Source organism: Euleptes europaea, chromosome 11, assembly GCF_029931775.1.
Source record: "Euleptes europaea isolate rEulEur1 chromosome 11, rEulEur1.hap1, whole genome shotgun sequence".
Classification (NCBI taxonomy): domain Eukaryota; kingdom Metazoa; phylum Chordata; class Lepidosauria; order Squamata; family Sphaerodactylidae; genus Euleptes; species Euleptes europaea.
This window is the reverse complement of record NC_079322.1, coordinates 69,946,342-69,965,796: the sequence shown is the minus strand read 5'-3', so window position 1 is coordinate 69,965,796 and position 19,455 is coordinate 69,946,342. Positions and strand designations below refer to the sequence as shown.

Here is a 19,455-nt window from a genome sequence, read left to right as displayed (position 1 = left end):
CTAGTTGACTTCTGCAGGGGTGGACTATTTAACTTACAAGGAAAGTTCCCAGACGGACACTGCCCCAGAGGGGTGTGGGGGTCTTAAAATAAGCAAAGCCACTCATCTTTAGCCTGGCCAGTGGTAGCAAGGATGGGAGTCAGTTCATTCACTGTGTCTTCCTGCTGGCAGTAGTGCTAAAGGAGGAAATAGATGTATGCTTGTATGTTAAGTGTTGTCAAGTCACTTCTGACTCATGGTGACCCAATGAATCAATGTCCTCCAAAACGTCCTGTCCTTAACAGCCTTGCTCAGATCTTGCAAATTGGGGGTCATGGCTTCCTTTATAGAGTCAATCCATCTCCTTTTGGGTCTTCCTCTTTTCCTGATGCCTTCAACTTTTCCTAGCATGATTGTCTTTTCCAGTGACTCTTGTCTTCTCATAATGTGACCAAAGCATGACATCCCCTATCCTTGGTGCTGTTGGCCAAGTCTGAACTGAGTAGTTCTTGCAGTGCTTGCAGGGACTATTGAGCCTTGCTTGCTCCTGGGAAGAGTTGCCAACTCTGGCTTGGGAAATTCCTGGATATTCGGGGGTGGTGTGTGGGGAGGACATAGTGCTCAGCAGGGATGTGAGGCTATGGAGTCCACCTTTCAAAGTTGCTATTTCCTCCAGAGGAACTGATCTCTGTAGTCTGGAGACCAGCTGCAATTCCAGGAGAACTCCATTCCCGACCTGGAGATTAGCAACCCAGCTCCTGGGTCACTTTAACTTCCTAGTGTACCATGATCGGGCGTATGTTGTTTCAGCTGAAACCAACAGAGTGAGAAGCATGTTTTGATGCCGGGCTCTCATACCTCTTCTGCTGATTACACTAAAAAAGCACCATTTCCAATACTGTGAATTTCTCTCAAAGGGATTCCACATTCATACATATGACACAACTACCCCAGGTCTCTTACCTTGCAGTTGCTTGATCATTCAAACCATCCTGCCAATGAAATTTGGCACTTTGGCTCAACCGAGGGTAAATGTCGCCCTGAGCTCTTTGGAAAACAGCTGGAATAAAAATATCATAAACAATAGCTGAATGGCAATATGGATTTGACCACTATTCTACCGCATATATCAGATGTAAATGATTAGTAAAATGTGGGCCGAAACTGTGGTCGAAAGGTCATTTGTACTGAGCCACAAATGCCGAATTCTTTTTTCAAATTCTGAGGAATTGCTACAAGAAGGACAAAAGGAAAAACAATCCTGCACTTCACCTAAGAGATAGCAGAGATTACTTTGCAGCCTGCCTGGGGGATAGAATGAACCTTGGTGACGCAGGGTCCAACTGTCTCCAGAATAAAGATGTCTCCAGTGTGGAGGCCCCAGCTCATCTGAGCTTGATAACACATCCTGTCTCTTTTAGTGCTCTTAGGCAAGGCTTCCTTATGACTTCATCCCAACAATGATTCACTTAATTGAAACTTTGCAGGATTGGATTCTGCTCATGGGTTGATGGCTTGACAGCCACAGGAGCAGGAAAAGGGGAAAAACTTTGATCTCTGTGGTTCTGAACTGCAGTTTTTCAGCCCTCCAGAAAAATCTGGGTATCACTATTTGTATTGTATCCCAAGGGGGGGGGGTGGATCTAAAGCTCACGTTTACCCAGAAGACCCACCTTCCAACAGGGAAGTAAAACGGGAGTCCAGTGGCACTTTAAAAGATTAACAAAATATATTAAGAACATAAGTACATAAGAAAGGCCATGCTGAATCAGACCAAGGTCCATTCACACAGTGGCCAACCAGGTGCCTCTAGGAAGCCCACAACAAGATAACTGCAGCAGCATTATCCTGCCTATGTTCCACAGCACCTAATATAATAGGCATGCTCCTCTGATACTGTAGAGAACAGGTATGCATCATGACTAGCATTCATTTTGACTAGTAGCCATGGATAGCCCTCTCCTCCATGAACATGTCTACTCCCCTCTTAAAGCCTTCCAAGTTGGCAGCCATCACCACATCCTGGAGCAGGGAGTTCCACTGAAGCTTTTGTGAGTCCGAGCTCACTTCATCAGATGCTCTCACCTGGAGCAGACTGGGAAATGAAAATGGCCCTGGAACAATCCATGCTGAGTGACCCCTGCTGTGCTACAAGACAGCACTTCTGGGCCCCTCTGCTCACTGGGGCCGACAACGGGCATTATTTCCTTATTTTCCTTTTACTTCATTTGTACCCCACCTCTCTCCCCAAGGGGGACCCTCAGCAGCTTACATTCTTCTTCTCTCTTCCATATTATCCTCACTATAACCCTGTGAGGTGGGTTAGGCTGAGAGAAACTGGCTCAGGGTCACCCAGCAAGCTTCCATGGCAGAGTGGGGATTCGAACCAGGAATGATGAGGGGTGAGGCTTGAGCAGGATTGTGGGGGCATGGCTCTACTTGCTCCTGGCCACCAGTGGCCCTCTAGGGCAGTGCCCCCCCCCCCCGGGAAACTTCCCTGCAAGTTAAATGTCCAGCCCACCTTTGGCTCTCATTCAGGAAAGTTTCAATGGGAATAAGTGTTATTAGTCTCTAAGATGCCACCGGACTCCTGTTTTATGTTGCTAGTTGCTACAACAGACTAACATGGCTACCCATGTTACAGGGAACGGGGTGAGGGGCTGTGGCACAGTGGTACTTCTTGGCATGCAGAAGATCTCAGGTTCAACCCCCGGCATCTCCAGTTAAAAAAAGGGACTAGGCAAGTAGGTGATGTGAAAGACCTCTGCCTGAGACCCTGGAGAGCCGCTGCCGGTCTGAGTAGACAATACCGACTTTGATGGACCAAGGGTCCGATTCAGTATAAGGCAGCTTCATGTGTTCACCCCTCTGGAATCATCTTCTGACACAGAAACTTCTCTCTCTGTAACATGTGAGCCAACTCTGTAGAAGCACTTGACTGTTTATGTGTGCAACAGCTGACCTGTTCAGACAGCCGCAGCTTTCAGTCCTCCTGTGTTTTGGCATGCGCTATGGACCATGGGCACATCCTGTTCAGCCTGTGGTAGTGTGGCTAAAAGTCAAACAGACTCCAAAAATGTGGCCACTTGAACAATGTGAGAACCTCCAGCCAGGGCATTCACCCGATGCCTACCATTCTGGAAACTGGGACATGGCTGGTGTGGGAATGTGGCATGTTGTGGCTTCCTTTCATACGATCTGTGCTGAGCCAGCGTGGTTAAAAGCCGTGGTTTGGAGCGGTGGAGTCTGATCTGGAGAACCAGGTTTGATTCCACTGAGCGGCGGAGGCTAATCTGGTGAACTGGATTTTTTCCCCACTCCTACACACGAAACCAGCTGGGTGACCTTGGGCTAGTCACACCCTCTCAGCCCCACTTACTTCACAGGGTGTCTGTTGTGGGGAGGGGAAGGGAAGGTGATTGTAAGCCGGTTTGATTCTCCCTTAAGTGGTAGAGAAAGTCGGAATATAAAAACCAACTCTTCATCATCATCATCTGGGGGTGCCTGAGGTTCCTCCCTGCTTGGGTCCTGGATACTGAAAATCACTAGTCCTGGGTTGAAGCGGACATAGAGCACACTGCCCTGCAACTGCCATTGGTGCCTAAAATAGTGGGAATGTGTGGGGGGGAGTTCTTCAATATTTCCAATATCAAAGTATTTTAGGAATATTGCAAGCCACTGAGGATTTTACTATCAAGATGTGGGATGTAAAGATACCTCAAGGTGTAAAGTCATGCAGCAGAAGGAGTTGGTAGAGCAGACAAAAACCATCTCAGGCTGCTGGTATGTAATTTCTGAACGCTCACACTCACAGAAACATTCCCAGCAGTGGGAGTGTGCCCTGCTGTGCTAATTTTCTATTTTCAGGGAGGTTAAAAAAAAAAAAAACAAGTAGGAGCACTCAGATATGTGATGTGCTATTGATACTATGAGAAAATATCTATTATGTAGTAAATGGTAGGAATTATTATAAACATCAGTGCTGTGTGCATATATGGTATGCTTTGTTAAGGTATGTTAGAATTGGTTAGTGATTGCCAAAAACTATATTCAGGTTAGGAAAGAGGAATCTTTGTGTGGACAGAAAGGAAAGGAGTAGGATGAGATAGCTAAGAGAGGGGACAAGAAGAAATGAGTACCAGTTACTGTAATGGGTACTTCAAGGGAATGCGTCAGCTGGGCAGATATCCAAGTTGAAAAGACACAGGTGTTGGAGAACAGGTAAATAAGTGGAACTGATGACCAACTGTGGTTTAAAAGGTGTGTTGGAAAAGAGATGTAACATGTTACGCTGTGTGTGTGTTAAGTGCCTTCAAGTCGCTTCTGCCTCATGGTGACCCGGTGAATAAATGTCCTCCAAAACGTCCTATCCTTAACAGCCTTGCTCAGGTCTTGCAAATCGAGGGCCATGGCTTCCTTTATATAGTCAATCCATCTCTTGTTGAGTCTTCCTCTTTTCCTGCTGCCTTCAACTTTTCCTAATTGTCTTTTCCAGTGACTCTTATTTTCTCATAGTGTGACCAAAGTGTGATAGCCTCAGTTTAGTCATTTTTGCTTCTAGTCAGTTTGGGCTTGATGAAGAAGAGTTGGTTTGTGCTGACTTTCTCTACCTCTTAAGGGAGAATCAAACTGGCTTAAAATCACCTTCCCTCCTCCTGGAATGTGTGTGTTAAGTGCCGTCAAGTCGCTTCCGACTCATGGCGACCCTATGAATCAAAGTCTTCCAAAATGTTTAGCCTGAAGAGGAGAAGACTGAGAGGGGACATGATAACCATCTTCAAGTACTTCAAGGGCTGTTATATAGAGGAGGGTGCCGAGTTGTTTTCTGAGGCCCCAGAAGGTCGAACAAGAACCAAAGGGTTGAAATTAAATCAAAAGAGTTTCCGTTTAGACCCGTGTTGGCGAACCTATCGCACGTGTGCCAAGTCCGGCACGCCAAGCCCTCTCTGTGGGCACACGCGGGGAAGGCGGGGGCTTTGAAGGGAGCGCGGAGCCATTCAAAGCCCCCCCCTTCCCTGGACACCCTGCCACCCAGCTGGGCAGTGGGGGCTTTGAAGGGCTCCCTGCTGCCTGCAAGCAGCGCAGAGCCCTTCAAAGCCGCCCCCCCTTCCCTGGACTCCCCGCGCCCCCCCCCCCCTTGCTGAGCTGGGAGGAAACCTCAGTATTCAGGTTAAATTGCCATGTTGGCACTTTGCGATAAATAAGTGGGTTTTGGGTTGCAGTTTGGGCACTCAGTCTCTAAAAGGTTAGCATCACTGGTCTAGACATTAGGAAGAATTTTCTAACAGTTAGAGCGGTTCCTCAGGGGAACAGGCTTCCTCGGGAGGTGGTGAGCTCTCCTTCCCTGGAGGTTTTTAAATAGAGGTTAGATGGCCATCTGTCAGCAATGCTGATTCTGTGACCTTAGGCAGATGGTGAGAGGAAGGGCATCTTGGCCATCTTCTGGGCATGGAGTAGGGGTCACTGGGGGTGTGGGGGGGGGAGGTCGTTGTGACTTTCCGGCATTGTGCATTGGGTTGGACTAGATGACCCTGGTGGCCCCTTCCAACTCTATGTTTCTACGTCCTATCTTTGACAGCCTTGCTCAGGTCTTGCAAACAGAGGGCCGTGGCTTCCTTTATTGAGTGGAATGTGTGTGAAGTGCCGTCAAGTTGCTTCCGACTCATGGCGACCCTATGAACGAAAGTCCTCCAAAACGTCCTATCTTTGACAGCCCTGCTCAGATCTTGCAAACTGAAGGCCGTGGCTTCCTTTATTGAGTCAATCCATCTCTTGTTGGGTCTTCCTCTTTTCCTGCTGCCCTCAACTTCTCCTAGAATGATTGTCTTTTCCAGTGACTCTTGTCGTCTCATGATGTGACCAAAGTACGACAGCCTCAGTTTAGCCATTTTCGCTTCTAGGGTCAGTTCAGGCTTGATTTGATCTATAACCCACTGATTTGTTTTTTTGGCAGTCCACGGAATCCGTCACACTCTCCTCCAACGCCACATTTCGAAGGAATATTATTTTCTTCCTGGTGAGGCCGGCTGGGCTATTGAGCGGCATAGGGCTGTGTAGACGCGCCCTCCTGGCCCAACCACAAGCCAGGGGAAGAAGCAACAGCAGCAATGGGGTGAGGACGGCGTCATCATGCCCTGCGCGTGGCACCGAGTCACGCGTCCGCCCTGCGGGCTCTTCCCTGGCTTGTTTATGACTTTCCGCCTCCGCGAGTTTAACCCCGAGGGCGCGAACTCTGCCAAGGGGCCCCTGCTCTGCCTCGTCCCCCTTTTCTGTCAGCCCCCTTCTCTCCCTCCCGGAGAGCCTCCGAGGGAAGGGAGGGCCGATCTCCATTTTATTTTTTTTTATTTTTTTATTTCTTTCAATGTGGCGTGTGAGGGGAGAGGGAAGAACCGCGCCGCGCGGAGGGCCGTCGTGTGAGGGGGGAGAGCGAGGAAGAGGATCCATGACAGGATTCTCTCCACACACACAGCTCGCCCCCTCCCCCCCCCCCACCACTCAGTGAGTGTGGCCGTTGGAAACGGAACACACACACACACACACCGCGCGCGCGCGCACCCCAGTCTGGCCGTTGGAAACTCGTTGGGCGAGCTGACAGGGCGGGAACGGGGGAGGCGTGAGGCGGTGCGCCCTCTTCCCCCCCCCCCGCAACTGCGGCTGATGAGACGCGCCACCTCGCGCCTCCCTTCCCCCGTTCCCGCCCTGTCAGCTCGCCGAGCTGTCAGTTGAGGGAGGGCGGGTGGTGTGTCCCCGACGTCATATGGGCCGCCCGGCGCTCATTGGCTGGGCCGGCCTCACCAGACTGAAATGTTGTTCCCGGGGCTACCCGAGACCGCTCTTTTCGTCCGCCTCGCGCCGTCATCGCCTCGCAGCCCAAGGGGGGGGGCGGGCGGGCGGACGGCTCCGGCTCCGGGTAGGCCGAGGGCGGGTCACGTGGCTCCGGAGCTCGCGGCTTTATAAGCCTTTCAATCGGAGGCCGCGGCGCGCGGGAGGAGGGCGCGGAGGGGCTTCGCGGGGTAGCGGCAGGCGGAGGACGGGCCGATTAGGTGGGTGAGGAGGGGGTGTCTGTCTGTCTCTGTGTGAGATATCTCCCCCCCCCCAGTCCAGCAATTCAAGTGGTAGAACGCGGTGGGGCCGCCGGGCCTCGCGGAGGTGGGTGACTGTTAGCGATGGAGCCTCCATATGCGGAGGCAGTCTGCCTCTAACTGCAGGGGGGAAAGGGTGGCAGCAGCCTGTGGTCTCCTGGTCCGGGCCTTGCGGAGGTGGGTGACTGTTAGCGATGGAGCCTCCATATACGGAGGCAGAGTACCTCTAACTGCGGGGGGAAAGGGTGACGGCGGCCTGTGGTCTCCTGGTCCAGGCCTCGCAGAGGTGGGTGACTGTTAGCGATGGAGCCTCCATATGCGGAGGCAGTCTACCTCTAACTACGGGGGGGAAGGGTGGCAGCGGGCTGTGGTCTCCTGGTCCAGGCCTTGCGGAGGTGGGTGACTGTTAGTGATGGAGCCTCCATATGCGGAGGCAGTCTGTCTCTACCTGCAGGGGGAAAGGGTGGCAGCGGGCTGTGGTCTCCTGGTCCTGGTCCAGGCCTTGCGGAGGTGGGTGACTGTTAGCGATGGAGCCTCCATATGCGGAGGCAGTCTACCTCTAACTGCAGGGGGAAAGGGTGGCAGCGGGCTGTGGTCTCCTCGCCCTGGTCCTGGTCCGGGCCTCGCGGAGGTGGGTGACTGTTAGTGATGGAGCCTCCATATGCGGAGGCAGTCTGTCTCTAACTGCAGGGGGAAAGGATGGCAGCGGCCTGTGGTCTCCTAGCCCTGGTCCTGGGGTGCTCTGAAGCGTGCAGGGTGTTGGACTTGGGTGGGCTTTGGAGCTGGGGCGGGTGAGCTTTGCACTGCCCCTTGGGTAGGTGGGTGCGGGGTCCCCGACAGGTAGGGTCCTCTGCCCTACGGCCTTTTCCCTGAGCTGCTGTCTAGCGTCAGTGGGGCCTCTCTTTCAGGGGCATGAGGGTGGGCAGAAGGTGGGCTTAGATGGGCCCTGGGCTTGATCCAGCGCAGGCAATCCTGTCCTTAGGCAGGAGGTGGCCTGGACACTTGAGGGCGGCGGGGTCTCCTACAGCCTCTTTCTCTGTCCCCTGTGTACAACAGCGTGAAAGGATTAATGCAAGAGCTGATCTAGAAGGGTGGGGAGGGGGCTCAGTTGGTAGAGCATCTGCTTGGCATGCAGCGGGTCCCAGGTTCAATCCCTGGCATCTGCAGTTAGAGACCAGGCAAGTAGGTGATGTGAAAGACCCCTGCCTGAGACCCTGGAGAGCTGCTGCTGGTCTGAGTAGACAATACTGACTTTGATGGACCAAAGGTCTGACTCAGTATATGTGTTCGTATGGGATGGAAACCTGAGGCCTTTGCTGTAGTGCTGCCTGGCAGGCTGTCCTTCTGCATATTTACTCAGAAGTAACTTTTGTGTTCAGTGTGGTGTCTGCAGCCTGAGAGGAGGAGATTGCCAGAAATTAAGAAACTCACACTAATGCTTGTTATAAAAATGAAAATTACTGTGTAGGAAATCTCTCTTTTCCCCCCGCCCCTAAGCTGCTCAGTGTAGACAAGAGTTAGACCTGGTGGGGGGTTGAGCAAAAACCTAGAGGAGAGGGGAGCAGGATCGCTGTTGCCTCTCTAGGCAGGAGCAATAGATGCTTGTGTCTCCCCCAAAACTAGTTGCTTTCCTTTGTTTGCAAATGGGGTTGACCCTCCTGGAGAGGGGGCCTGTTTTGGTCTTCCTTAGCTGTGGTTAGATAGTAATGACAGGGAAGTGGGAGGAGAAAGCTGTCAGGCTGATGTCTCTGGAAAGAACAATGGGGCCCACAGCCAGTCCCATTGGCCTTCAGCAATAAGTTATTCCCCCTCTAGGCAAGGAAACCTAGAGCGTGAGCCCTCTGGGCAGGGGACTCGGCTGTGTAGTGCACTTCTTGTATTGAGGGTGATTCAGTGCCAGCAGCAGCAGCTTCGGTTCCCAAAGGAGAAGGACAATATTCTAGTATGTGGATGTTTTCCTTAAAATAGTGGTTGCTGTTTTAAGGAACTAAGATCCCGGCCAGTTGTAGAGATTGCTACAGCAGTGATAGCACAGCAACCTAAGGGTATGCTTCCAAGAGCATCTCAGGCCAGGTTGTGATCTTCACATAACTTCCCTTCTCCAGGTTAAAAAAGAAAAATGGCTTCTGGGCCTGTTTTCTCAGTTGTGTTGCTGTCAATCCAAACACATTTGTTGATCTAGTTTAGAAGGTAAGGTATAGAATATGCATAAAGTGTACCTGAAAGATATTTTGCAACTTGCTTCTAGTTCATGGAAGCACTGGGTTTTGTGGGGACAGGCTATGTAGGCTATGTAGCAAAAATGGAAAGTGACACTTGAGACCCTTTTATTGGAGAGCTTGTTTTTTAGGTAGTAAACTAAAGTCTTTGCAAATATATACATATATGAAGGGTTGGTGAACTATTGTAGGTTCCCAGCTCTGAGGATAGTGCGCTAGGAAAAATTGGGGGGTGTATGTGTGAGCCTTTCCAGGAAGGCTCTCTGAGTCTTCTAATCAGGTTTGCACCGAGTCCTTCCAAGGACTCTTCAATGAGTCTTACTTCAAAGAAAGTGTTCACAAGAGGTCACCAACAGAGCAAGGATGACAGGCAATGCTTTACCTTGCACTTATATATTTGAAAACCTGCTACTATTATGTTCTTGTCGCCTTATAGCTGTGTGGTGGTGAAAGGAGGTGTGCATATCATATCTGTTGTCAAAGTAACAGATCTGTGTTGTACGTTGAGGGTCTTGGGCAGGGGGAGGGCTTGCTGAAGACCCCCTAGGGAGTCATGACTGAGATGGTGTTTGAGTAGGCGACTGCTGCAGCAACAGGTGGTTCTCTTGCCCCCTGAGCCAGGCCAATTCCTTGGGGCATCCATAAATGGATGTCTGCCTTGGTTGAAGTTGGCTGCGGTACCTGCCTTGAAAGTGAAACTTGCTTAGAGTGCTGTGCTCTGTTGCCCACTGGTTCCAGATTTGGGTGCCACTGCAGATCTCTTGTAAGTCCTGATAGACCAGTTGGGAGGTGCTATGGTATATCACAGATTTCTAGAGCGTAGTTGAAAGTAGGCATAGGATTCCTGTGGTTTGACCCTGCCTTAAGTCTCTGGGAATCTGCTTATACCTCATGAAGGAGCAAAGCGCTAAGGCTTTATCTTTGTCGCCAGGAAGCTTGCTTGGGGGCTGTTTGTTTGTTTTATTTTTGGCTGAGGTGGGCACTAATGATTTCTTGGTGCCTCTTGCAGAAAGCGAATGGAGAAGCCGGTCCCCAGACTGGAGGATCATACCTGGGGTTGTTCCTGCGCTGCTGGGAGAAGGAATAAAGCTCCTTTGGGTGAAACTGCTTCAGGGCTTGCAGCCAAGGTGGGCGAAATGCTGAGCTCGTCCGTCTCGAACTCTCCTCTCACGTTAATGGCCCAGGGAGGCCAGAAGCCCCGTGGCTCCCGCCTCAGCAGTAGCTCCAGCAGCTTGAACTTGAGCCGGGACGTCCTGCAGCGGAGCCTGGTGCTGTTCTTTGTGGGCACTTTCCTGGCGCTGGTGCTGAACTTGCTGCAGATCCAGAGGAACGTGACTCTCTTTCCAGAGGAAGTCATGACGACCATCTTTTCCTCCGCCTGGTGGGTGCCCCCTTGCTGTGGGACTGCGGCAGGTGAGTTGCTTGGCTGCTTGGGACCCTTTTTTTAAAGGAAAAAGTCATTGGAGCAGTTTAGTCTGGGCTTTGTACTTGACTGGTGTGGTACTTATGCTGGCAGCTAGCCAATCCTATTCTCCCCCCCCCAAAAAAACACACACACACCTGAGCTCTTCCCAAGAGTGATTATGTCACTAAGAATGTAAACGTGCTGTTGTTGGCATCCTGCAACTAGGAACAAGAAGAAGAGTTGGTTTTTATATGCCGACTGTCTCTACCACTTAAGGGAGACTCAAACCGGCTTACAATCACCTTTCCTTCCCCTCTCCATAACAGACACCCTGTGAGGTAGGTGGGGCTGAGAGAGTGTGACTAGCCCAAGGTCACCCAGCTGGCTTCATGTGTAGGAGTGGGGAAACAAATCCAGTTCACCAGATTAGTCTCCGTCACTCATGTGGAGAAGTGGAGAATCAAACTTGGTTCTCCAGATCAGACTCCACCGTGCCAAACCACCACTCTTAACCCCTACATCACACTGGCTCCCAGGGCAAACTAATACATACAAGTATGTAGCTTCCTAGGAGGAAATGAGATGTTCTACCTATTCTGCGTGTGTCAATCCTAGGCTGAAATGGCTGTTGGAAAGGTACGGCAGAAACGGGCAAACAGTTTCTTTCAGCTATTGTCAGCCAAGTTTTAACACAGTAGCTGGAATGACTCATCAGCACCCTCAAGCCTTCTGATTGGATCCCTTTTTAAACTGGTGAGTCTCATGCTCCCGTTTCTATTGGCTTCTGGTATGAACATGCCACACATTTGGAATCAAAAACAAGGAAGTCATGTGTTGTGATGAGAGTGGAAGGGAAGTGAAGCTTGGCCAGATGCCTGTTCAGAGAGCAGGTGCAGCAGTTTCAATTCCCAGTAAAAACATAATAGCAGGGAGGGGGGCAAGATTTTTTTGTAAAGCTGAACACAACATGGGGCAAACCCCCTTTTCAAATAGGAAGCACTCTTGTTAACAGTGGTATACAGTGGGTATGCAGAAAATTGGAGCTAACAAACTGAATCCTGCTGCAGGCTACTCAATAGATACAAATGGCTTTAGAATAGAATATGGAATGCAGGTCTGTTTTATGAAAGAAAATGTACTTTTAGCTGCAGTCTTTGGAATTCAAGCTTGCAAAATGTCTAAGTAAAGCCCCCAAAGGAAATTGATTTCAGGCTTGGCTTTGTGTGTGTGTGTGTGTGCGTGTGCAGCTTGTATGTTATAATTTCCAAAACCAAAAGAGCAGTTGTTTGGTATGGCGAAGGCGTTGCTGACGTGGACATCAGTTTCTGTTGGGTATTCAAACTCCTGCGGCTCTTTCCAAGCCCAGAACTGTCTTCTGGAATAAAGACAGCAGGTTTAGAGAGACTACAAAATGATAATTCAAGCTGCCAAGTGCAGAATGATCCGGTGAATCAATGCAGTGAATCTGTAATACTTCAACTGTGCCAGATGCCTAGACCTTACTTGTCACTAACAATTGTGAGAGACGCATCATTGTTGTTCCTTTGGCAGATGGGGGAGCGTAAAGCTAAGGAGGAGGCGGCACTAATCTTAATCCAAGAAAGGTTCTTCCTCAGAACCGCAGGGTTTTGTTTTTTGAGGCTGTTTAATTATGTTTGATCAGTCTGATTCTTTAAAAAAAATCTTTAAACCTAATGAAAAACAGTTCTCAGGTGCCTTTCGGAAGTACTGAACAGTGCTATGTTGTCACCGCGGGTGCACCTGTTCATAGAATCATAGAGTTGGAAAGGACCACCAGGGTCATCTAGTCCAACCCCCTGCACAATGCAGGAAATTCACAACTACCTCCCCCCCACACCCCCAGTGACCCCTACTCCGTGCCCAGAAGATGGCCAAGATGTCCTCCCTCTCATGATCTGCTTAAGGTCCTAGAATCAGCATTGCTGACAGATAGCCATCTAACCTCTTCTTAAAAACCTCCAAGGAACGAGAGCTTACCACCTCCCAAGGAAGCCTGTTCCACTGAGGATCCGTTCTAACTGTCAGAAAATTCTTCCTAATGTCTAGACGGAAACTCTTGATTTAATTTCAACCCGTTGATTCTGGTCCGAACCTCTGGGGCAACAGAAAACAACTCAGCACCCTCCTCTATATGACAGCCCTTGAAGTACTTGAAGATGGTTATCATATCACCTCTCAGTCTTCTCTTCAGACTGGCTATAGGTGGTCATTTCTTGCATTGTCCCTTTACATTCCACTTTGTACTTCTCAAGAAGCGGGTGACTTCAGGCAAGAGTCACTTCCTAGCCATTCTGCTCAGTGTAGAGGAAGAAGCTGACCATCCAGACTTCGCAAGAACAACCAGGTTGTTGTCAGAACTACCCTGTGACTACTGAGAGAGAGCAGGAAGAACAGGGCCTTGTCTACATGCTGCTATGGTTATCATGCGGCACCTCCTTGTAAGCCTCTCCCATGTCATGTGCATTAGAGTATTGGAGGCGACCTGAATAGCCAAATTACCAAATGCAAGTGATTTTCAAGTAATACAAAGCACTGTAAAAAGGATATTGCAGAGCTTGAGAAGGTGCAGAAAAGAGCAACCAAAATGGTCAGGCGACTAGAGCAACTGCCCTATGAAGAGCGGTTAAAACGCTTAGGACGGTTTAGCTTGGAAAGAAGGCGGTTAAAGGGAGATATGATAGAGATCTATAAAATTATGCATGGTATTGAGAGAGTGGACAGGGAGAAGCTTTTCTCCCTCTCTCAATACCAGAACGTGGTGTTATCTACTGAAGCTGGAGGGTGAGAGATTCAAAACTGATAAAACTGCTTGTATGGAACATGTAAAATAATAGTGTTTACTGCTAGGACCTTTATCACAAGTGTTGCTGACTACAGAACTTCTGATTGTTCTAAAAAGATGAAAATTCCCCTTCTGGTGTAAGCAGCATAGTCTAAAAAGGGCTTGTGTTCCTTGACGGCATCAAGGAATGTGCATTTGTTGTTCAGAAGTATTTGAACTCGGGAGGCTCCCTGATGTCCAGAGTTTGGGCGAGGCCCCCAAGGTAGGCAATAATTAATCTGTTCAGTTTAGCCACTGAAGCATTTTGTTTATCCCAGGCTCTGGAGAACAAAAGGCTCAATGCCACTCCGTCACTGTCACAAGACCTTTAATTCAAGCTCTCTGTGGTGTTCTGGGGGGGAGGTATTCTGTAACAGTCATTAGCTCAGCTGAATGCAGGGTGAGGGTCACTGCGAAAGGTTTGCTTACATACAGCGGTGCCACTTCCTTGGCTTGAAACCTTGGGAATGGATCTCTGCAGCACCCCTTAATGTGAGCTGAGTCTACATTTTGCCAGCTGGTTACGAGGGGCCATTTCCCCCCCCCCCACAAAAGGGAGCGGGGTTGGTGGGGTCAAGTTAAAGCAGCTGCTGAAGGTCTGCAAGTGGTACTGCCTCACGACAGCAGGAAGGAAGTGTTGAAGAGGGAGGGGCCGTGGCTCAGTGGCAGAGCATCTGCTTGGCAAGCAGAAGGTCCCAGGTTCAGTCCCCAGCATCTCCAGTTAAAGGGACTAGGCAAGTAGGTGATATGAAAGACCTCTCTACCTGAGACCCTGGAGAGCCGCTGCCAGTCTGAGTAGACAATACTGACTTTGATGGACCGAGGATCTGATTCAGTATAAGGCAGCTTCATGTGTTCAGGAGTAACTAGCATAGCCTTTTTTTCTTGCCATGGTTTATTTTAACCATGGTTAATTGCCTACAAGCTGAATCCTGCTTTCACTAATCACCAAATCCTGGTTTGCATTGACAAATACTAGTTTCATCACTTCATTCTTTCTACCATCTCCCCTGCAGAAATTTGGCTAATATCCTGGCCAAGAACAAACCAAGATGTCCATGTTCCTATCTCACTCAAATCCATAATTAAGATTAATCAGAAGTGATTCAGTTCCTATCTATGGTTTCAGAATCTGGTTTAATGTTCCCTGTTGAACCATAGCTGATGAACCATAGCTGATGCATTAAAGAACACAGTCCAGTGCAGAGGAAGTAAAGGGAAGTCTGAACATAAGAAAAGCCCTGCTGGATCAGACCCAGGCCCATCAAGTCCAGCAGTCTGTTCACACAGTGGCCAACCAGGTGCCTCGTGGAAGCCCACAAACAAAACGACTGCAGCAGCTTTATCCTGCCTGTGTTCCAAAGGACCTAATATATTCGGCATGCTCCTCTGATCATGGAGATAATAAGTATGCATCATGACTAGTATCCATTTTAACTAATAACCATGAATACCCCTCTCCTCCATGAACATGTCCACTCCCCTCTTAAAGCCTTCCAAGTTGGCAGCCATCACCACATCCTGGGGCAGGGAGTTCCACAATTTAACTATGTGTTGTGTGAAGAAATACTTCCTTGTATCAGTTTTTAATTTATCAGTTTGGTTTTTAAAACCTGCAGTTCCATACATCACAAGAGGATACTGGAAGCATTGTACAGTTTTTTGGCTGTGCTATTAAAAGGTATTATAGTTAAGAAAAAAATGTTTCTGGTTCTTTGGGCTTTGTCATGTGTTCCTACACGCTGATTCATGGAAATAAGTTTGTCAACCATTTTGTCTTCTTTCTCTTACAGCTGTCGTTGGCTTGCTGTATCCCTGCATCGACAGTCATCTAGGCGAGCCTCACAAATTCCAGAGAGAATGGGCCAGTGTGATGCGATGTATAGCTGTTTTTGTTGGCATTAACCACGCAAGTGCTGTATCCTTGAAGCCGTTGGCTTAGTGTCTCTGTCTGGGGTCGTCATAATGAAATGGGATTGAACGTGGAATCTTTTTCCCCCTCTTAAAATGTCCCTTCGGAATGGGTTGGGTCCCTAGCAGCTTGGTCCTGTTAGCTGCTGCTTTAGCGGGACAGCTTGTAGGATCTGGGGCAAAATTCCTTGGGCTGCTGCGCTGGATCCTGACATGGGTGTGTGGGTTTTACCTGCCCTAGTGTTGTACATGAGCACATGAAGCTGCCTTATACTGAATCAGACTCTTGGTCCGTCAAAGTCAGTATTGTCTACTCAGACCGGCAGCGGCTCTCCAGGGTTTCAGGCAGAGATCTTTCACATCACCTCCTTGCCTAGTCCCTTTAATTGGAGATGCCAGGGATTGAACCTTCTGCATGCCAAACAGATGCTCTACCACTGAGCCACAGCCCCTCCCCAAGGATCTCCGATCCTTTTTGTCTACTAGGGAGGTTTGTCTCTAGGAGTTCCAGTGCTGTGCATTGTGGAGATGGCAGGCTCATTAAGTGGTGAGGCATCCCTGGCAAGCAGGGAGCAACTTGCGCTGCCAGGGCAGAGGTGAGGTGGTGGTGGTGAGGGAGCTCAGCAATTCTGAAGGTTTGTGCTGCTGATTTTTTCATGCATAATATAGTGATCCCGATACCTTGCATTTCATAAGAGCAAAGAACGTTTTAAAATGTCCTTAATGAAATACATGGACTGGGATGCCAGAGTTGGAATGGAGGCTTGGCTGGCTGCTACCTATGTCAAGTGTGTCGTCTGATTTCACATATGTGGGTCGTTTCTTGATACCAAAGTGGGGGACGTGCAGGTTTGAACTAGCCCGATGCATTGTAAATAGGGTTGCTGGGTTCTTTTTTGCCACCGGCGGGAGGTTTTTGGGGTGGAGCCTGAGGAGGGCGGGGTTTGGGGAGGGGAGGGACTTCAATGCCATAGAGTCCAGTTGCCCAAGCGGCCATTTTCCCTGGGGAATTGATCACTATCGTTCGGAGATCAGTTGTAATAGTAGGAGATCTCCAGCTAGTACCTGGAGGTTGGCAACCCTAATTATAAACCTGTATGGAGTTTTTGCAGTGGCCTTCTGGGTTTTCCCCAGGGTTTCACTTTGCGTTTCAGGAAAATCAGGGTCTCATAAGAGATACTAACTGACCCACAGCGTTTCACTGACCCACAGCGTTTCTTGTGTCTGGACAAATACTGTGGTACTGCAACCTGGGGCACCCTCATGAGTAGAGGAAGGAGGCCTGTTTGCAGGGAGGAGACCCCCCTCGGGTCCTGCGTGTATTAATTTTTTTCATTCCTGTGCTGCAGACAGCAGTACAGGTACAAAAAGTGAATGATGTGAAAGACTAAGGACAAGTGAAATGTGAACAGACACTGAAGAGGTGCGCCTTATGAGGGACTTTCTTTGCCATCTCTAGACCTTTCCTTAACTTCCTGCTTAGAAACTGGATTTTGCGAACAATATCCAGCTCTCCTTGACGCTGGCAGCGCTGTCATTGGGTCTCTGGTGGATGTTTGATCGTTCCCGAAGCGGCCTGGGCCTTGGAATTACAATAGCTTTTCTAGCAACGCTGATTACACAGTTTCTTGTCTATAATGGTGTTTATCAGTAAGTATCTTTCCCTGTCTTGCTCCTTCAGATTGTCAGACTGTTATAAAATATGCTTGATTATAAGCTAGTAACCTGCATGTCTGTGCCCATTCGCCTGTTAGGAAGGAGGAGGATCAGGTGTCCTGTTTTAATGGCCCTGCATTGTTTCACTATGTAGAAGATCAGGATTTCTTTAAGAAAACAGTTCTGTAAGGTTTCTTTTGTTTCATTTTCAAATGAGAGCCAGGGTGTGTCAGGTAAGAAGTGAGTTAGCTTCAGGTTTAGGGCACAGAAGACAGGAAATCTCTCCTACTCCTGTGCCACCCAAAAAGTTACCCTATAAGGTTTTTCGTGCTTAAGCATTATTAAAGAAAGGCTAATGCATCATAACGATAGCAGTTTTCAAAAGTTCCTCCTCATCTAAATGACCATATACTCACAGAATATAGTTAAGGAAAGAATATACTCACAGTCAAAATATTTGGTACCATTCATAATATTTTCTTCAGGTCTTGATAGAAAAGAGAAATCTTTCACAGATGTATATATTAATCATTTTCCTTTTTCTTTAGGTATACCTCCCCAGATTTCCTTTACATCCGATCTTGGCTGCCATGTATATTTTTCTCTGGAGGTGTGACTGTAGGGAACATAGGACGCCAGCTGGCTATGGTAATTATTGTCCAATCTGTTTTTGGCTCTTTTAAAGGGAAATGTGATGCATAGGTTTTGTTCCTAATGGTTGTATGAGGACACCTCATTTGGTGACTACTGAGAATAACAAGTTCTTTACGAGCGTATGATCTGAAGTTCATCTAAGAACTGTGGCCAACCAGTGAACCTTGCATCGTGCACGCAAGCACACCCTTGCTTCTGATTGCTACGCTGTTGCCTTTCTGGACACCTTTCAGTGAAGAAAGGAAGAAAATACTCATGATGGAAACTTTTCCTCTTTAAAAATATGCTGAGTTCAGTCTTCTATTTATGACATGTCCGTGTATCTCTTTTGTGCTAGAAACCTTCAATCACCATGCCTGATCACATAACTTATTCTTTACAGCACATGTGCTGGAATGAACTTGCCTAATAGAGGTTTCAGAATAGTGCAAGACATTTTCTTCATTGCCCTCAATGGGAAAGCCCTTGTCTGTGTAAGCAAGACCTATACGCAAGTGCATTGTAAATTTGGGTTTGGGAGTAGACTTCTGTCAAATCTGTCTTTGGACTGGCACAACCACAGCCGGAATGGTGTTACCAGCTTCGGTAGCCTCTTCCATCCCTGTTACTTCATATTTCGGTGTATGTTAGGAGCAAAGATTAATTCCTGGCAAATGTGTTGGGATGCCTGTAACTTACAATTTTTTTGACCCCCTTTCTGTATGTGGTGGGTGATCTCCACAGACGTCATACTTTCCTCAAAGGCTTAAGTGTTTCTAGTAGAAAATGAGGTTGCACCATTGGGCAGGAAAAGATAAAGGAGAACAATATACACTGGTGTGGTGGTTAAAAATGGTGGTTTGGAGCAGAGGACTCTGATCTGGAGAACCAGGTTTGATTCCCCACTCCTCCACATGAAGTCAGCTGGGTGACCTTGGGCTGGTCACAGCCCTCTTAGAGCTCTCTCAGCCTCACCTACCTCACAGGGAGTCTGTTGTGGGGAGGGGAAGGGAAGCTGATCGTAAGCTGGTTTGATACTTCCTTAAGTGGTAGAGAAAGTCGGCATATAAAAACCAACTCCTCGTTGTCTTCTAGATCCCTATGCATTTCACAATTTGCTTTGTCAACTGATCTTCTATAGAAATCTGAGTGAAGCGGAGAAATTTCTATAGATCTCCCCGGTGAAGTAAATTGCGAAATGCATCGGGATCTAGAAGAGCTATATAAGCACTCAGCCTCGCACCTGCTCTCTTTAAGTATTTCCAGCCCTTTCAGAAAACATGTTGGGCTTTCAAGTTCAGTACCACCTAAATGTATAACCCGCCTTGAGTCCCAGCAAGAAAGGCAGACTATAAATAATGTCAGTAAGTAATGTTGCTTAATGGTTTGGTTTCTTTATTTCTGTATAATAATACTTCTTGTTTTGACCACAGGGCGTTCCCGAGAAGCCTCATAGTGACTAAACGTGTGGCTCTGCAGAGCCCATGCGGAGGCAAAACAAAGACAGCTTCCTGAGTCTGACCTGGGATTATTTTTCTTGGAATAAACCTGTGTGGCCTCCATGCACAAATGACTGGCGAAGGAACGTTCATTCACCTTAGAGTGGCCAAGGGCTTCCCTTGGTTTTCCAGAGACGCATCTGTCCTTGGCTCTCCCGCGGGAGCCTTCCATAGAGACTGAGCGCACAGCGAGTCGTGCTTGGGGGGCGGTTGGTCCCAGGTGCTGGGT

General features: G+C 48.6%; 1 protein-coding gene across 1 annotated transcript; it reads left to right on the top strand.

Moving 5' to 3' along the window:
• The first annotated feature begins 10,293 nt into the window (after positions 1–10,293).
• INSIG1 (insulin induced gene 1) lies at positions 10,294–19,225 on the top strand. The gene is made up of 5 exons (XM_056858014.1): positions 10,294–10,693; positions 15,321–15,445; positions 16,922–17,088; positions 17,643–17,742; positions 19,161–19,225. Exons 1-5 carry the CDS (start codon positions 10,297–10,299, stop codon positions 19,188–19,190), a joined length of 819 nt encoding a protein of 272 aa, XP_056713992.1. The 5' UTR covers positions 10,294–10,296; the 3' UTR covers positions 19,191–19,225.
• The last annotated feature ends 230 nt before the right edge of the window (positions 19,226–19,455 follow it).

What these genes read in the sequence shown, in the direction of transcription:
- INSIG1 (XM_056858014.1), top strand. Translation starts at nt 10,297, where the DNA reads ATGGAGAAGCCGGTCCCCAGACTGGAGGATCATACCTGGGGTTGTTCC. An exon ending in GTCTATAATGGTGTTTATCA is followed by an intron (nt 17,089 to 17,642) that starts GTAAGTATCTTT and finishes CTTTTTCTTTAG; the next exon opens with GTATACCTCCCCAGATTTCC. An exon ending in TAGGACGCCAGCTGGCTATG is followed by an intron (nt 17,743 to 19,160) that starts GTAATTATTGTC and finishes TTTTGACCACAG; the next exon opens with GGCGTTCCCGAGAAGCCTCA.